This window comes from Larus michahellis, chromosome 7, assembly GCF_964199755.1.
Source record: "Larus michahellis chromosome 7, bLarMic1.1, whole genome shotgun sequence".
Lineage (NCBI taxonomy): Eukaryota > Metazoa > Chordata > Aves > Charadriiformes > Laridae > Larus > Larus michahellis.
Window position 1 is genome coordinate 32386908 of NC_133902.1, and position 18719 is coordinate 32405626.

Genomic DNA, 18719 nt, shown 5'->3' on the forward strand with positions numbered 1-18719 from the left:
CACAAGATTTGCTTAAAAATCAGAGAGGTTTATTTTTAATTGGTTTTCACTTTTATTTGCTTTTTTATGTCAAAGCAGATTCATTTTTTCCAGTTTTTCTGTGATCGTTACTGCTAGCAATGTCCACCCCCCTCTTTATTTTTTTTTTTTTTTTTTTAAAAAGAAGGCACTTCTAACAAGAATACAAAATATTTCAGGACATGTAACAAAATCATGTAGTTGCTGCCAAGTCATGTTAGCAGGTAATTATCGAAGTAGTCCACCTTTTAGTAAAAAGAATGAGAAGTAGGAGGTTGTAAAATAAAATAAGATTAAGCTAAAGTTTCATACGTGCTGTTTTGAGTAACCAGTAGTCACACCCGAGAGAAATGTCGTCACCAGAACAATATGTTTTATTAAGGACTGGGTACAAAATTAATCTGTTCGCAAAAATTTTGACTAGTATTTCTAGGTATATGGAATTTTGTTTCAAATGGTTTGCTTTTCAAAGTCCCGTTCTACTCCTCCCCCCCTCCCTTCACTTCTGTTAAAAATCAAACAAGGAAATCAAGTAAATCTTAACTCTGTACATTTCAGGCAAAGCACTGAAGTGGAAGGGTTATATACAAGGTTTCTTCTATTCTTCAGTTTCTCCATGAGGAATTCTCTGACAGTACTGCAACTGCAAATTTCATCAGATAAAAGTCTGTCCCTAGTGCTCTGGGATTTATTTATTTATTTATTTATTTTTAAATAAACCTCTTTTTATCAGGTATCCTTACTGGGACGCTCTTGGTAAAATTCTGTTGAAGAGTCAGAAGTTCTGCACAGACCCTGGTTATGGTGTACTGACACAGCACATCCCAAAGCAAGGGGATGCAAGGCATGGGCACCTCTTTTGGTTAGAAATTTATGATGTGAGCCCTAGCTTTCAGATGATGCGTCTCTTGCTTTTATAACAGAAAGAGGTGGGATTTTCTTCTCTTCATAGCAGACGTTAATTTTAATTATGCAGAAACAGTCTGTGGTGGGTACTTGCCATGGTAGCAGCAGCATTCTAAATATTTTTATTCCGTGTCCAAATTAGTCTTCTAGGTGACTTCTGAGCAAAACAAAAAACACCAAACCAGCTCCCTGCTGGTGTTTCTTTAAAGGAGGTCCTTTGTATCGGAGGAGACAAATTCAGCTGTGATGGAATCAAGCACTATGGAAAGATGGGGCATTCGCTTTTGCAAAGCTTGAATTTAGCCTACCATTTAGATTTTCCTTGGTACGCTGTATTACTGTATTACTCAGAGTAATACAGTAGTTCTGTAGGGAGTTTTTCCCTTGGTCAAAGATAAGCAACTAGTTTAAAACCAACTGCAGGACAGATATGTTAAAATATATAACTTTAAAACTTTAGTGAAGTGGCGACTTTCTTTTCTTTTTAAGGTTTTGTTACCTCAAATTAAGGTGGCACCAGCTACCGCCTGTCTCTGCAATACTTCTACATAGTCTGAAGAGGTATCATTCACCAATGAGAGTGAAGTAAAGTGTCCCAGCAGCTTTATGGGGCAAGGCATATTGCTCAGCAGCTGGAGTTCAAACCCTACTCAAAGCTTGCACCAAGTCAAAAAGGACGTTCCGTTTACTAGATCTATTGTGCAGAACTTTCTATTCTGCTGAACTAACTGTAGATGAAAAACATGCTTCTGGGTAAGTAATTCCATGTGGAGGTTGAAATCTATCTTTCAACTAGCTGCATAATAGAACGCTGTATGCTTGCTCCAGCTGTATGGAAGGAGAAATACATGCACTGTTTTGCTGATTTATTTTTAATAGCAATCCATTAGTGAAAGCTGTACTCATTTGCTGTAGTTTAGGAACTGAGGAGTCGAATTAGGAAATATTAGCACTGTGGGTGCCTGCGATCTATTTTTTTTTTTTATATATACTTTTATCTTTAGGTAAACTACGTCAGAGAAATACAAATGCCAAAATCGGCATTTGAACTTTAACTTTTTTTTTTCCTTGTTCAGATGGTAATCGTGACATTTTCTGAAGGAAGGCTATAAATGAAAATTCTTGTTAGTAAGCCCAATGGAAGACTGTATTTCTTAAATATTAAAATAAATTTGTTTCTTATTTGTGAGCATGCTGGTGGTTCACTAAAAATTTAATGCTTGATTATTGTATGTCTTTAATTTCCTTTTAGCATTATGCTGCTGAATCCTGTTGACTGATATTTTATTATCTAATAGTTTCAATAACCATAAATAGTAATAGCATTTGAAATAGGGAATGCCTTCATGTGTATTTTAAAGAGCAACTTCAAATTATTGAGCCTATGAAATGTTAATATGTTGCAGATTACACTGTACTGCTTAGCTGCAGTGTTAAAAATGTGCATGATACATTCAGAAAGTTCCACGTAGGATGCCTTGTTAGGTTGAAAATATAAATGCTCTCCTTCTGTCCTTAAAGCCCTGTTTATAGTTAGACAATTAGCTTGTAGAAAACATTTTTTTAGTTGCTGGTTGTTGGGTTTTTTTCATACAATGCAACCTTGTCTGGAGGAATGTCACTGGTAGTTTTTTCAGATATTGAACTAAATACTAAGAGAATGCTCATTTGCTGTGAATTGAATGTTATAAAATACCCTCTGCTCCAAGTATGATCATCCTCAGGCTGTCACAAATTCCGTTTTATAGGATTCCATTGCTTTTAAAACTACTTCTGTCTCTCTCTTTTTTACTAAAAACAATATGTATCAATTGACCATAATTTTTGGCGTTTAGCTTTCTAAAGGCATGAAAACGGCCTGCGGAGATGTTTTTATTAGCCAAATTTAGGATTAGTGCAGTGTTTACCTTAGTCTAGTTAAATTGTTCGGATTTCAACAAATTAGGTTGCATGTTTTTGTAGGTGCTTCAGGACTGCAAATACAGCTATTTCATAAGCATGTATCCCTTGTTCTCCATCTCTCCGTGTATGTGTCTGTGACATTGTGCTTATGTTCTGTTTGATGATCGTAGTTTGGGTGATGAATTCTTTGTGGTAGGGAAATTCTCTCTGAGTTTTCTAGACCTTTGTGTCATTTTGTGTATTCAGACATGGTTATGATAATAATTTGCTGTGTTGCAAAGAAATACATGTTGTAGAAGGTTTTAACAGAGAAGTCTGAGAGAAATCTGGCGATTTGGTTGTTCCTATTGCTCACTTATGTGATTTCAGCATTCTGTATATAGAAATGTATTAATTCGTTCTGAACTTAGAGCAGTCCACATCTTTCATGCCTCCTTCAGGATGCTACCATTATCGTGGTAATGTCTAAATTCACATTTATCTTTGGTTTCCCATTGTGGTTCATCTGACAGCCCGTGGAATGGACCAGGCTTCTGTCTGTTGTCCACACAAACGGCTACTGGGCAGTGCAGACAGCCCGAAATCTTGGGCTATTCCTGATGCGTGGGAGAAAAGGCATAGGCAATGGTCAGTCTGTGCTGGCCAGGCATCGTCTGTCTGCTGCTCTTGGCCAGCAGATGGCAAGCCCAAGCTGACATTGTCCTGGCAAAATGGCTTGCAAGCCGAGGAAGAGAAGCGAGAGTCCCAAAACTGGTGTCAAGCCTTTGGAGACAGTTGCAATGTGATGAAGGCAGTAGAGAAAATTCTGTCTACCCAGAACGTGTAAAAAAAAAAAAAAAAAAAAAACAAAACAAAACAACCCAACCCAAGAAGCAAAAAAACCTCAACCAAGCAAAGAAAAAAACCAACCAAAACCCACCCAACCAAAAAACCACAATGTTAGTTCATCAAAACTGCTTTATGCAGAACGTGCCGCTCTGTTAAGCTGAGAGGGATATTCTATTGAGAGAGGAGACCCAATAAAACTTGGAAGCTGGTGCACCAACGATGATACGAATTTTGGCAAGAGCTGAGCAACACAAATGCTGCCAGATGAGGAAAAACGTCTAACCCTTGCTGGTGGCAGTGACTACCACTGACTCTGCTTTTGGGGAAGCAGGCACAGGGCTCTGAGTCGTAGGGACAAGAGGCAGCAATGGGGGTCAGAGTCCTGGAAGGGGGGTGTTTGAACAGGAGGATGAATTTATGGGAGGTGTCTGGGTAAAGAAAGGTAATCCAGAAACTGAGAAGTACTCCACTGTCACTTTCTCAATTATATTTCTTAATAAAAAGTAATTTTAAAAGCTTTCTTTGTAGGAAAAGGTGAAACCGGCCTCACGGGTAAGCAAGAATTTCAGTGATGGGCACTGGTAATGGGCAGAGTGCAAATAAAATTTGCACCATAGGTTTGTCTTTAGATAGCTGAATATCTAACATGCATGTACAGATTTCTTGGTTTTGCAAACAAATATTTGGGTTTGTTCGCTACTTGAAAATTTGGCCTTTGGGAAAAAGATGCTTTTATGTATTATACTAAAATGCTTTGAGCAAAGTTTAAAATCATTATATTCTATAGCTGTAGAGAACATTGAGATCTTTTGGAATGACTTATTCAAATATCCTTATAATCGATGCTGTATTCGTATTTGAATAAATTCAGGAAAGATTCATCCTAAGCTGTTTCTATCCAGTACTGCATTAAAGAAACAGGAAAATATAATAATTTCGTCACTTTAAGCTGCTTAAATCTTCAGGGGAAAAAGGGTTACTACTTAAATTTCAGATGAAAGGAGTGTTTTGTGAATTCATCTGTGTCATGTATTCATACCTGAATTAAAATGAGCCATGATGTACTGCACTTTCTTGGGAACATTACATAAACTTCCTTGTTCTAAACCACGCATAAGTTTCAAATGTGCAAACAGAACTGAAAGAAACTTTGCAGTAGCTTCTCCAGAAGCAGGAAGCCTAATATTTACACAACAATCAATAGGGTAATGGACACAGAGACAAGCCGTACTCTCTCCTACAAAACTTGGTTTAACTGGTAAAAGAAGGTAGGACCTATCTGAACAACAGCTTACTTTTTCGTTAGACGTGTATGGTTGGGGATGGGTTTGGCTTGAATTCTGCGGAACCTTGTTGGCCGAGATCCGGAGTTGTGCAATTAAAACAAGGGATTGTTTAGAAGTATGTTATATTTGGAACAGTCTGCTCCTGCTTTCATTTCTGGGATTTTGATCAGGTCTTTCATTAGCGTTTTTGCGAGACTCCAAAGAAGATTAGCCGAGGAAAAATATGATCCTGATACAGCTTGCTTTGGCGTAGATAAGGAATTTCTTTATGTATGATTTACTTATATCTTACTGTAAATTTTTGCTGTGTTGTTTATTTCTGCTTGTCCCATGTGCCTTTAGGGAGAAGCCCTGCCTCACTGCAGGCAGACAAGCAAAGGGAAGCAAGAACACAACTGACCTCAGTGCAACCAGAAAGGGACAAGAAGGCACAGGGAACAGTATACTCATTATTCTTCTTGTTGTCTGATCTACAAGGCTAATAATATTATCTGAAAATAAAAGTCAATTTTCAATTCAAGCAAAAAGTTACTGAATCCAGGAAGAGGAAGCTAAACCTGTCTTGGTTCCTCTTGTTTCCAACATCCTTCTTGTGAGAACTCTGAAAAATGTTGTTGTTCCCTAAATTCTGTGGGTAGGAACGATTGCTAGTCGCTTGCGCTACCTGCAAAGAATGGTTGAGGGAAAGGCCTGCCTGTCCTCCTACCCCTGCAGGACACCTGTCCTTTGGAAGGAGAGGAGGTGGCTGGAGTATTGGGACAACTGTGCTAAATTTCAGTTTTGAGAGTGGATGTTTTGCTCTTGTACCCTGGTGGTCATTTTCACTGCTTCAGTGGTTGTAGAGGACCAAGTGTGTGAAGGCTGTGGGTATGGCATGAGCCATAAAGTAGCACGGTCCTTTCTGAGATTGGTCAGTTTTTGGTAGGTTGTTGAAATCTCTCTGGGGCAAAGGTGAGGGTAGGAACTGATGATTTTTAACACTTCAGAAGGTACATCAGTAAATCAAAGATTAGGTGGACAGGTTTAGGAGATTCTTGCAAATGTCAATGGTCAACAGAAATGTGAGACGTTCCCCCAAAATTTTAAGATTAATTTTCTAGTCTTTGTGATTGAAATCTCTGTTTTATAAGGTAATTTCATTAACAGGAATTACCAGAGAGAAATGAATCTCAGACAGGTACGTTTCAAAGGGAAGTGCTCCCCTTTATATGCATCCTTCGGGCATAGATCCAAACCAACGTCCAGTGTTCCCTGATAAAGCAGATTTATTTATTTGAGGAGGTAATGATTGATTCATATAACAGTGATAAATGCAGTTATTCACAACTGATGAAGCATCTCACCAGCATTTACAAGGTCATTCCTGTATGTTGTTTTCAAAACCCACCTGTTGGCCGACGTGGATCTTCATTTCTATGCAGAGCTGCATTTAGTATTGCTTTCTTATTTAGCATCCTGCTTGTATGGGTGTGCTTGTGTGGTACTAAAATAAAAAAAAAAGACTTTCATATGTAGCTAAAGTATATTCTGAAGTCATTTTTATTTTTTTCCTCTGTTTTTAGCAGATATTTAGACAGTAATTAAAATGGATGTCCTTGGTGATGCTGTGCTTTGTCCTAAACTGAAGTTGATGACTAAAGAATCAGTTTGTTCTTTCTAGATTTTATGGGGAATCTGAAGAAAGAGAGAGCTTTCAGAATGGAGGCAAGAAAATTTCTTTTTGAACTCTTCCTCTTTGTCATCCTACAACAATATGTGCATTGTTAAATGCCAAGATATTTGCTCAACACAAAAGAATGCTCAAGTTCATCTCAGCATATCTTGCTCCTTGCTGCCTGTATTTCTTGTTCTTTCTCAGGAAAGCATGCAATCATACCTTCTACCGTATTACACAAAACCACCATATTGCTTAACAACTTGGACGGTGTCTATCCTAAGCCTATCCTCAAAACAGCCTACCCTGTTTTGATTGATTGAGAAAAGGCTAATAAAAGTAAATACCTGGAACAAAACACTGCCCTCAAAAAAACCTAAACTTGCCATATACTTCTGTAGTTGTGTTCAATTTACAATTCTTTGTTTTGTTCATTGTTGTAAATAACCCAAAATATAATATACCCTTGTGTATAATACATAATTGTTAACATAGAATTATAACTATTGCAGACTCTGGACACTTAAACTACTTTTATATTACTTAAGGTTGCTTAGGGATACAGTCCTAACAGCGTTCTTATGAAAGTAGTTCTTGCTGACATATATCAGGAGGCCTTCATGAAACCAGACTCGGAGGACAGAATGAAATAGTTATGTCAAGAGGCTAATGAGTCAGCCATAGGCCAGCTTTTCCTTTAGAAAGTGCAATACATTTAAAAAGCAGCATCCAATTATTATTTTAAAGTAAAAATGTGAAAAGATACAGTGTTGTTCTACATTCCTTGATTTTTTTTAATTTATTTTTTTTGTTGGTAGCTCATGTCTTAAGGGTAGACACTAAATTAGAAGGATTCTGAAAAGGCAGCTCATTCCCAGAAAAGTAACTAAAGCATCTAAAGTGTTTTTTCCCAGAATTCCACCTTTAAAGAGTTTAAAAATATTTTGCAGGTTTGATGCTACTAAAACCAAATTTTGTTCTCTCTTTTTTAAGATTGAATTTAAGAGGATTGTGTAGATCAGAGATTGTGTTTGGCAGTAGTTTCCAGGGCTATTCTTAGGTTGATTCATTTCCTTTGTCTCCTGTGTAAAAATTGTTGATATTAATAACTGCTCTTTAGTGACTTGAGATACCATGTATTAGTGTCGGTGAGCGTGTCATGGTGGCACAGATGAAACTTAGGTAGAAATGTCAGTAATAAGTCTAAAAATAGTTCTGAAAAGTTCTTTGAGAAGCTACTGCCAACTTCCTGAAATGACAGGTAGTAGCACAGCAGAACAAGAAAGCAGCCCTGCCTTGTGGGTGGGTACTTCGGTCCTGCGTTTCTGACACCGAAACCAAGTACTGCGTGTATGAGTAAATCATAGAAAGGTCATGGCTGACTGGAAAGCAGATTTTTTTTGTCCCTTTTGAGGAATAAATATTAATCTAACTATAGGACATTCACTTACAAACTTTTAAAACTTGCAAAAGGAGGGCTGCAAATCCTAAAGAAATAACAGTAGTTCAAAGATCTTAATTTGAACATCTCTACATGTATTGCATATCTATTCAGATTTTTGGTAAGTAGAAAAACCTCATAGGAAATCATTAATTCTGTCCTGAAAGGTAATGTCCATAGCTAAAGCTCTTCTTGAATCCCTGCTCTCTCCCTTCCCATGTTCTTGCAAAACCAAGAAGCTTCATTTAGTTTAATCCAAAAGCCAACCTATTTCCTTTCAGGTAGTCCCAAATCTCTAGAACTACAGATAAAGGTAAAGTGCTTCTCTGTAAATAGAGGATTTTTTAGGGTGCCTGGGAAGAGAGGCCTTTTTGGAGATGTACATTTTAAAACTTAAAATTAAGTTGATAATTTTAAAACTTAACTTAAAGTTATGGGTAAGTGTGAGTCAATGGCTGGAGCTGAGAAGGTAAATTGTATGAACGAAGTATTTGCAACTTTTTTATTTTTAATGTGCTGTCTGAAACTGAAGGGAGGAGGAGGCATCAGAACAGTGAGCATTGTGGTAGAGAATTAAGGAAGCAGTGGCGTTTCTAGGGAAAAAAAACCTGCAGGGGATACAGTCAAGATCAGAGTAGGGGTATCACTAATAGTGGGAAGAGGGACTTTACTCCAGGCTTGCTTAGAACTGTAGGAAACTAAGGGCACTATAGACAAGAAAAGAAAGTAAGTCAAAGTGTTTAAAGCTTTTGAAAAGATTGAGGAATGAGGATAGCTTCAATCCTGTGGTTTAACTGAAAAAGTAATTTCTATGCTTATGTGATTTTGATGGCACATCAGCCAGTAAAAGGTACAGGGAATGCTTGGAGGTAAAGGAGCGGGGTGTCCATCTCGCTTTCCCAGCATTCTTATAGCTTATGGTACGTGCCAAGCTATAAAGCTGAGCGACCAGGTTTTACAAGGCTCTCTGTGAATGTTGTTAGCTTGTAATTCTGGTTTTGTTGGAAGTTTTGCCGCTCGTTGCAGTGGAATGAGTAGTTGGCCTCTGAAGTGGCATATTGTATTTCTGACATGCTTGAAAACAAAAGGTTGATGAGCATCTCCACTGCCTATCAGTTGTTGGTCGGTCTGTCATGGGGCATAAGCTTCAGCTGAAAGTGTCTTGTGGCTGGCTTGCTCAGCCTTTATTTTTTACCCCTGTGAATACTCTGAGGCTAGTGGAATTAATCTAATGGACAAGGGCATATGTGAGAGTAGAAATAGGCTCAGCGATCCGCAAAATCTGGTCTTTGTCCAATTTAAATGAAAGAAAAGTTAAGTCTTAGAAGGCGGGGCATATTCTTTTTGGTTCTGCATCTTGAGTGCGAAGGACTCCATGGGGAGTCACTTCTGAATAAGCAGAACTCCAGTTAGAGAAAAAAATCAATCAGCTTTTCACTGAGTATACTCAATAGTAAAGGATGTACTTTAAGATCAGCAGTGTTAGAGACTACATGATTACTCTGTGACTCTGTGCTCTTTAAATTTTAAAATTATGGTAATTATCACATTTAAAATTCATTTTATAAGTTTTAATATTAAAAATACAGTTGAAACACAAGTGAAACTGATATTGAAACACGTGAAAATAGGCTGCACTCTCTAATGTCATTGTTTTCTGATCTTTCTTTTGAAATCCTAAGCTATTTGTCTTTCCTACCCTTCCTATGGGACGCTCTCCTTTTGCTTTATTAGATAGGTTGTTTTGGGTATTGGTTTTCCCAATATTAAGCCTTAGAAATACCATTAATTTCTTCCATCCCATCATTCCTAATTATGCCCCGTTGTATCAAACTGAGGGAAATTCTTTGCTTACAGCATTTACGCCTCAAACGTTTGTGGTGCAGTGAGGGGTACAGATAACTAATTTCCTTCTAAATTAGTCCTAGTAATACCAGTAGTAATGCTGTTCTATGGCTGCATTTAAGGGTCTTAATAACCTCATCATAAGATTTATTTCAAAATTGTCTATATCTAGTATCCTCACAGGTACATTTTGAATGGTGCTTTCCCTGCAGTGGAGTTAGTTTGTGGTTCCTGTCCTGGTCACCAGGTTCATAAAGGTGACGTTCAGTATTCTGCCATTTGGTTGGTGCTGTTCCTTTGTGTGCAGTAACCTTGGAGTTACTTTTACTGGCATACTCTGCGCATGTGTGGTGCTTTGAAATATTTGTTAGATTACATGAAAGGTCTTTAAGCCAAACGCTTACTTCTAGCAGCTGTAAGTGGTATCAGTTTACTGTTTTAGCTGTCTGCTCTTGGGACATTAAGAACGGTATCATTTTACTTTTTGAATCCATGCTCAAGTTCGGTCATTGGGAAATAGTATCAGATAATGAAAGGGATGGGATCCTATTACAGCTTAATAGTAGTAAAACAAACAAGCAAACAAAAACAACTAAATAGCCCTTTTTCTTCGTCATCAGGAATCCAATTAAATTAATAGTGAAAACTTACTATCCTAGTAACAAAAGCTAGTAGTAGTCTTAATGTTTCAAAGGTACATTGCTGGGATCTGAATAGCTCTTTGAGTTAAAAGAAATCAGAAGCTTTTGTGGACTGGGAGGGTGAGCTCTTTACAGAAAAACTAACCACAGAACAAATAATAAAACTTTCTACTACTTGGTCTAAATAGGGAAGATTCATCCAGATACATTTAACATGCTGAGTCCATACACCTAAGGATTTATTTTGCTCCTATTTGGAGGGCTAGTTGTAAGATTTGGGAAATGCTCCTGTTACAGCTGTTTGAGAAGTACTTTGAGATGTAGTTATGCAAGTCTAACAAAAATGAGGATTTCAGCACCGTCTTTGCTTTTTAAAATTAAACAAGGGAAAGACTTCTACTTGAAAGAGAGGAATTGCTTCTTGTAAATCCAAACATCAGGGACTGAAATCCTAGACTCTTAGAGCAAGGAAAGTGTAAGAAAGATTAAGAAGCATAACAAAAGTTTTTACAAGGTAAGTATTTGATATTCAATTGTGAGTCATTGAGTACTTAGGAATTACGTAATACTGTTGATTATGAATACAAATCCAGGGGGAATTTTAAGACCTTTCATCAGAATTTAAAAACCCTGATACCCTAAAGATTAATTCCCTAAGGAAACATGAACATAAATAACGAAGTACCCGATACTGACCTGTGAGAAAATACACAAACTCCTACTAAATTGCACCTGGAACTTTGTTCATACTGCAAGAAACAAAAGGATGAAAGATGGACTTACTGGAAGGGCAGCAAGGTTTCTTAATCTGAACTGTGGCAAGGACATTGCATGGTGGCTTTGCCACGCTCTGCCCAGAGCCCATTGCTCCGAGCAGCAATGCAGCTTCTCTCTGCCAAACTTCTCCAGGGAAAAGCTTCCTGCATCTGCACCTTCCCACCAAGGAATCCCTCATTGCGCTATCTAAGGTGCGGTGAGGACGTACTAAGCTAATATAGCAAGATAACAGTTAAGTCTGTGCTTTTTGTGTTTATTGCTAGAAGCTGCTAGATGATCAATGGGTGTGTTTGCCCATTTCTGCACCATTCTTCATTTCCATAATTTGATTGGATCCCTTCTAAAACTTTATATGTTTTTATTTACTTGTCATCTTAAATGCATTTCTTCCTTCGCGGTTGAGTAGTCTGAGTACCCTACTCCCTCACCCCCGAGTTTATCCAGATACTGTCCTTTATTTAAGATATTTAAAATAGAAATATAGGAGCTGAAATCCTAGGCAAACATCTACCACTGCAAGTCAACTGGTTATAATTATCTCCAAGCATTAATTTTTCTCTTTTTTAATCTAGTTGTCATGTGAAAAAAAGACTCATACTTTTTCTGAGGACGTTATATGTCTGGGTTTTTCTCAGGTGTCCTGAAATGAATTCACACAGATGTGACTTCACACAGATGCTAGTACAGTGTCTCTCACAAGGAATTTGTGTGAATAGCTGTTAAGCTTTAAATGCACACCCTTTCACATTCTTCATAATTTCTGAATATATGTTAATCTTCAAATGCAACTTGGCCTTGAAGTTATCAGTTTCTTGCTTTATTTCCTTCTGAGTTCCATCTAGAATTTTTTTCATTAAGCAATCTTTTTCAAAAGTCTTCCCCCTATAAAATGGTCTTTCCATACAACCTTTTAAATTGAAGCCCTTTATTTCCTGCCCTGTCACACATTGCTTTAAATTGTGTTTCAGAGAAGATTTTTTTTCTCCCAAGGTGGGAACAATTCCAAACATATTTGATAAAAATGCCAGTGGGACTGAGCTGAGGCTGCCACTCAGCTGTTTTCCTTTTCCCTTTGAGTTTTACCTAGTTTCCTGGTGCGTGGCCTTCTTTCCCTTCCATTCAGGCTTGACTGTGGGGACACAAGGATCAGAAAGGTTTATCTTCTCCCTTCATCCTTCACTTTTAGAGAGATTTGGAATTGGGCTTGGCAACCTGTCAGAAGTGATGTGCCAGACTGCATTTTTCGGTCTGTAGCTGGAGACCAGCGTGTTGGCTCAGACTTGTCAGGAACTGGCAGCTGCTGCAGTGTTGGGGGGGTGATGCCCAAGTCCTGGCCCTCCGCTGGCCCTGATGGATGCTCTTACAAAGTGGGTGTTGCGTGCTGTTGTTGGCCATCCGTATTGGTGCCTCTGAACAAGATGGATAATTGGAGAGCACTCTCTCTTTTTGGAACAAGTTCCTGTCTTGCTGGGCATCTGCCCAGCTGACTTGCTTAAGCTGTGCAAACTCTCTGTGGTGGGACAAGTCTAGAGCAGGACCTGCTGAGGCAAAACTGAGGTTGGGATAATGAATCTCCTGCGAGTGGGCAAGGAGCTTATTTAAAATATTGTCATACCCTCTTTTTGATTAAGTTGCTCTTATGTTTTCGCTTTGTTGTTGTGATCTTTTGCCTCATGTCCCTTAGACCTTAGGATTCCAGATGACTGCTGAGATGCTGAAATTAAATAACTGTAATAAAATCTTCTTTTGTCATCATCTCTCCTCTTCTCCCTCAAGTAATAGAAAAGTATTTGCTCAAAAGAACAAAAAAACAGTGGTCTTCCAGAATTTTATTTCCACTTTAAGCATCTTTGCTGTAGATCAGAGAATTTGTAAAACTAGGATCAATCTCTGTGTTTAATTTCAGCTTATCAATAGAATGTTCTCACTCAGCTGGAAACTTCCAAGCTAGAGGAACAGACCTCCGCTGTCACAGCCTGCCTGTTCTTTCATATATTAACATTTAATATTTTTACTTCTGTGAGCTCCAAAGTCAATTCAAGGCTTCTTAGCAAAAGCAGATTTTGTCCAACACAAGTAAAATATCGTAATCCTCAGTGTGAAGTGTTCTTTCTGAAGTGTCAACAAGACGTGTTTTGGCACAGAGGCTGGGTTGTTGAAAGCTGGGGGTTCGCGAGAGGCTTCTGTAGAGGTAAAAGGAGCCGTGAGTGGCATGTCGGGGCTGTGGGGAGCCAGGGCAGGGAGGGCAGAGACAATTCAGTGACTGAGAAGTGGTGGTGCAGGAGTCTTCCAGCAGGAAGGTCTGGTGAGGAGGAGGAAGAATCATCTTTATCCCAGTCTTCCTCCTCCTCCTCTCGTGCATTGTCCTCTACCATTTGCTGTCTTTCTAGAATATTTCCTCCTGACTGTATTATCCTGCACCTCCTACTGCTGGGGAAGGATCAGGCAGCAACCCCAGGGAATCAGTTTTGTGTTCTTGCTGCCATTGAGGTGTTGGGAGAGGGGCAGCAATGTCAAGTGGAGGGTAGGGGGGGAAGGCTCTTGCACAAGAAAATATTCCTTCAGCTGTCCCTGACAGCTGCCTGCTTTGCCTACTGGTTGGCTTTGTGGAACAAGACTCTGCTTTATTGCATTTTGTCTCGGATCCACTGTACCAAACCGGAGAAAATCTGCTATTTATGATGATCTTTAGAAATTCTCTGACTCACCAACAATGGGATTTAAGGTAGAAGAGTCTTTAGGTGATACGCATTTTGATCCCATGCGTTCTGTCCGCTCAGGAGCAGGAGCTGCGGTTAGATGGAAGGAATTAAACATCTAGACTGGAATCTGAAAGGCGCCAAGTATCCCGGGGCCCAGCGCCCTCGATTCCCATCAGTTGCAAGTTATACTGTAATGTGAGTTAATGGATTATGAGCAGAGAGCAGCGGGACTCAGCTGTTAGTCTGAGCTTCTACCCATACTCTGTGTAGGAAGGGTTGTGCTAGAGAAAAAGCAACTCTGTATGGCTAGAGGAAAAAAATTCAAGGAGAGGATCCTTGATTTTTGTTTTTCCTAGTTTGTGTTGTGTTTCTGTGGATGGAGCAGCACTTTACCTGAGTTGATGAGGAAGATGAAGCATGGAGCTTCCTTATTTCTTCCCACTTTGAGATTATTTGCAACCTAGAGGCATTTGGAGGGAAAATAAGGTAAGCATCTTGGTGCAGCGACTGTTGCATCCTTCAGGATGTGGGGCTGAAGGCAACTTCTTCTGTGCTGATCTCTTGTTCCATGGCAAGGAGATGGTCTTCTCTGCCTCTGTTCATTACCAGTAGCACTAGGGTGGATAGGAAGAAACACAAGTCTCTCTTTTTTGTCTTTTGCCTTTTTTTGAGTGAGGCTTTAATTCAAAAGTTACTATTTGTAATAACTTCCATTAAACCCTGAGACTCCGTACTGGCAAGTACCATCCTATTACTGAAGAATAAACATTTCTCAAGCATTAAAATTGCTATTCAGCTGTTCTTTTGTCTCCATGGCAACTTTAAGTGTAACAACAAAGCAGTAGGTGATGTTGCCAGCCAAAAAAATCTGTAATGCTCAAGTGATTGTTGATAGCAACAAAATGATGCCAGTGCAGGGTCACAGCCAGTAATAGATATTGCACCTATAGCTGAAGTATTGCATGTGACATTTTAAAGCAGAACGCATACCAGAAAAAAAAGTAAGGCTGATGCAATTGGCAGTTTTTATAAGAAATATGAAGTACTGTTTTAAAATTCAATGGGAAACCTTCTTTAATGGAATGAGTTGCATGAAAAGCAAAGAGCTCCTTGTATATATGGTATGTGCCACCTCGAGAGAGGAGCTCAAGCTTTCTGCTCTGTTTATTGCTAGAACAGAGAATAAACCCTGGTTTAGAAAAGTGGGGTCAGTTCCCAGAGGGGATAAAAGTTCAAGTTCTCATCTGGCTTCTGTGTTGATCTGAAAAAAGGGAGCGGGTTAAAAAAGAAAAGGCAATGCTTTTCTTACAAATAAATAAAATAAAATAAAAGGAGGGTTGGGAGGAATTATCATCAGATTTTGATCTTTACCCCATGGTATCAGGGGCTTGGATGTTTTGCTGACATGTAAAATTGAAAATCATTCATGGGGAAAAAGCCTTGAGAAAATCAGACTGAACACTGCTGAGACCAGTGCTGGAAACCAGCTATGAGAGGAGAACAAATTAAAATAAAAAGATGCTTGATGTTAAAGCTGGAACAATAGGAATTAAAGTAGTTTTTATATAGTTGAGACGTACTAAATTAGGAAATCCATTCTAAAACAAAAGTATTGACAGATGAGCTACTGAAAGTAAAATATATTAAGTAATTTGTGTCCAATGTTTGACAAATCTCTTTGAACTCTTGATGTTGGATGTACTGCGGGAATTCTGCCTTTTAGTATGTATGTATGCTGTCAAAGCAGCATGTACCAAGACACCTTTTGGAGTTTTAAATTAGCTGAATTTTGAGTGCTACTTTCTCCAGTTCATTTATCACGTTTGTGCTCTGTATTTTGTAAAGGTGTCACCTCATTTCTTGAGTCCAGGGTTCCTGAGTGTTTGAACTATCTGTTATCAAAGAAGGCTTTTCTCCTCTGCGAGAAAGATGGGGGATGGAGATTGCAACCAGCTGTTACTCAGAGTCTGCCTTGACAGCATCACACAAACCCTTGTTTACTGCAGACAACAGAACAGCTTCATTCACTGACAACAGCATGAGATACCATCTGATGTCTGTTTTAGACTTCAGAGAACTGGGCAGATACTCATGTGGCCCTTGGTTATACTCACAACTCCAGTTACACAGTTTGTGTCGCTCCTAAAAGAAGATAACATTAGTATATTTTCTTTAATTTGTTTTATTCCAATCATTTATCCTATTTTCACTATGAAACACATCCAACTGTTTCCTTGCCTTGGGGGAGGGGGTCGGGGGAATGTTTCCTGCTTTTTTTGGGGTGCAGTGCTCATAAAACAAGATTTTTCAGGGCTGCTAGTGTCTCCCACCCAAACCCCTTGATTTCCTTATTTGTTTTCATTTGTCTCTGATACAGAAGCTTTCTGAGCAGTCTTTTGGTTTTGAAAGTCCATAGGTAATCCCAAAGCATACCTGTGATTCAAATAAAATTGCACATTTTTTTGAAACTCTCAGTTTTATTAGACTTTCTTAACACTCTTAATTAAACTGAAGCTCTAACCTACCTGTCCTTGACTGTTCACATGTCAACCCTTTGTGTGAGAACGAACGTAAAACCTAAGCTGACATCTTACAGAAAGCATTCATTTGTTTGCTTACCCTTTCTTCTACTGTACAGTTTGAGACCAGATCTACTTAAAGGAGTGATACAGCCGTTACGGTGGTTAACGGAGGAAATGCAGGTTTCAAAGGAGAGCCCTGTTACAAACTATTACTTGATATTAACAGGCCCGTAACTTTCTCATTAAGAGTTTGGGATTACTTTGAATGAACTAACGAAATTTTTGTCTTGGATATTTTTTTTAACAAATTTTAAAAGCTTATGCAGACAGGTACCCTTTGAAATATAGACCACTTCAAGAAGTTGTCTTTATAGTCAACGCTGATACAGGCTCTCTGCAGATCTCTTCCAGAGTTTGAACTTATTTTGTGGTAAGCTGCAATGATGAAAAGTGGAATGGTCTACGGGAGCAGGCTGTTGGGGCAGCGAGCCACCCTGGATGGGGTGGGGTTGGGAGGTTGAGGTGGGGCCTCCTGCTTTGATGTGAGAGCTACCAACATGTGATGCTGAGGAAACTTACTGGTCTGGTGGTATGATGTCAGGGCAAGCAACTAAGAAAACTGTTTAGATATGCTTGACTGTCAGCTGAAAGGCATTGCAAGGAAATTCACGAACGTCAAGATTTCTGTCATTTTTACTTTTAACCTTTGGAGGGTGAACATCAGAGTAAAGAGCTGACACCTACTCATTTGTTTGTCAGATACACTCAACTATCCTTAAAGCAGTGAAAGAAAAGAGACAGAATGGTGGAAATCTAAATGAGACTGAAATAAACTTGGGCTCGATGAGATTAATTGGTACAAGTTGATGGAAGTGTCAGACAGTAGTTGCCAGGTTGCTTAATAAAATTAATTTTATTTTCGTGAGAGACAGGATAACAGCAGCATTTGAGACTGACGGGCTCCTTTTCACAGAGTGATTATAACATAAGTAGTGGAGGCTTCTCTGCACCTGTTTGCTCTCCTGAGAAAGACAGTTACGTATGCGATGGTGCCAAATGTGAGTGTACACATCTGTCATGGGAGGAACTGAAGACCACCAGGTAACTCCAGGCAGGCCTCAAGCTGAGTAGTGCCCACTTAAGTTAGTATCCCTTCATGCTCAATTCTGTACCTTTGTCTTACAGTGAAATTTTACATCCCATTTCAGTCCTCCTCTCTTTGCTTGAGTCTTTTGGGGAGCATTTCCTTTCTGACATGCTGTGTGTGTTAAATCCCATTGATTCCCTAAATTGCTCAGTCTACAGGCAAAGCTGTTATTGCCCCTAAGTCCAGCCCTATAATAAGCTCTTCTAAAAACTGAGAGTTGCATGTGATTCTTTTTTTTTTTTTTTTGCTGTGATTTATCACCAATGACAATTTTTTTTTTTGCAAGCCAAATATATATTTATACTTTTGTAACTTTTCTGGTGTAAGTAAAACTTTGAGCAGAGGGATTCCAGACCTTCAGGGAAAGGTGGACCATATGTCTGTATTGTTCTCACTGGTATTAGACAGAACACATCTCTCAACATCTAGTTGCTATTGAAAGATGAACTCTGAAATGCCTAAGTAGTTGTTATAATTCCATCAATTAATCTGCATAATTAACAACTTTAATTATTTTCCTCTATATTTTCTCAGAAGTAATTAAAGTTCCAGATTACAAGCAAGATGTTGATGCTTGTCATTATTTGCTGTTTACTCTGCAAATGTCGCATAATCTTGCTGATCTTTCTTTTAAATGTGAGATGTATTAGGGATTTTTGTAGTTTCTGTTGAATTTCTCTTTACAGTTCACTAAGATCTGTTTCAAAGATGTGATTTTTTTTGAGCTACACATGTGCACAGAAAATGCACCAAATTCCGTGGGGCCAATAGCAGTCATCTTTTTGTTTTGGTTTGGGTTTTTTTGTTGTTCTTGTTCTGCCAGCTTTTAACTTACCTTTTACTTCTTTTTCCTCTGTTCTGGATGCTTTTTATAGTGAAGTGATTTTCAGATAATGTGGAGTTTGACTGACACCATAGATTTAAGGTAGAATTCTTGTTTCACATAGATAGATTGGATGACTTGAGATTGTCTAGCCCTACTTGCCATGATTCAGTAATCTGCTTTTAAGCAAAATGCTTTGATGTGTCTAGTAATAATGGCTGAAAGTT

At 38.7% G+C, this 18719-nt stretch overlaps 1 protein-coding gene across 4 annotated transcripts in view; it reads left to right on the plus strand.

The window, feature by feature from the left end:
- ZNF385B (zinc finger protein 385B) overlaps positions 1-18719 on the plus strand; it is a 172858-nt gene that overhangs the window by 76268 nt on the left and 77871 nt on the right. The window contains exon 1 of one of the 4 annotated variants that reach the window (XM_074594784.1): positions 1546-1677. The exons of 2 other annotated variants lie outside the window; for them this stretch is intronic. In XM_074594784.1, coding sequence (XP_074450885.1) covers positions 1659-1677 — 19 coding nt within the window. In that variant the 5' untranslated portion in view covers positions 1546-1658. Of the gene's footprint in view, positions 1-1545; positions 1678-14264; positions 14487-18719 lie in introns of those variants that run through there. One more of the 4 variants, XM_074594786.1, reaches the window with a different exon arrangement.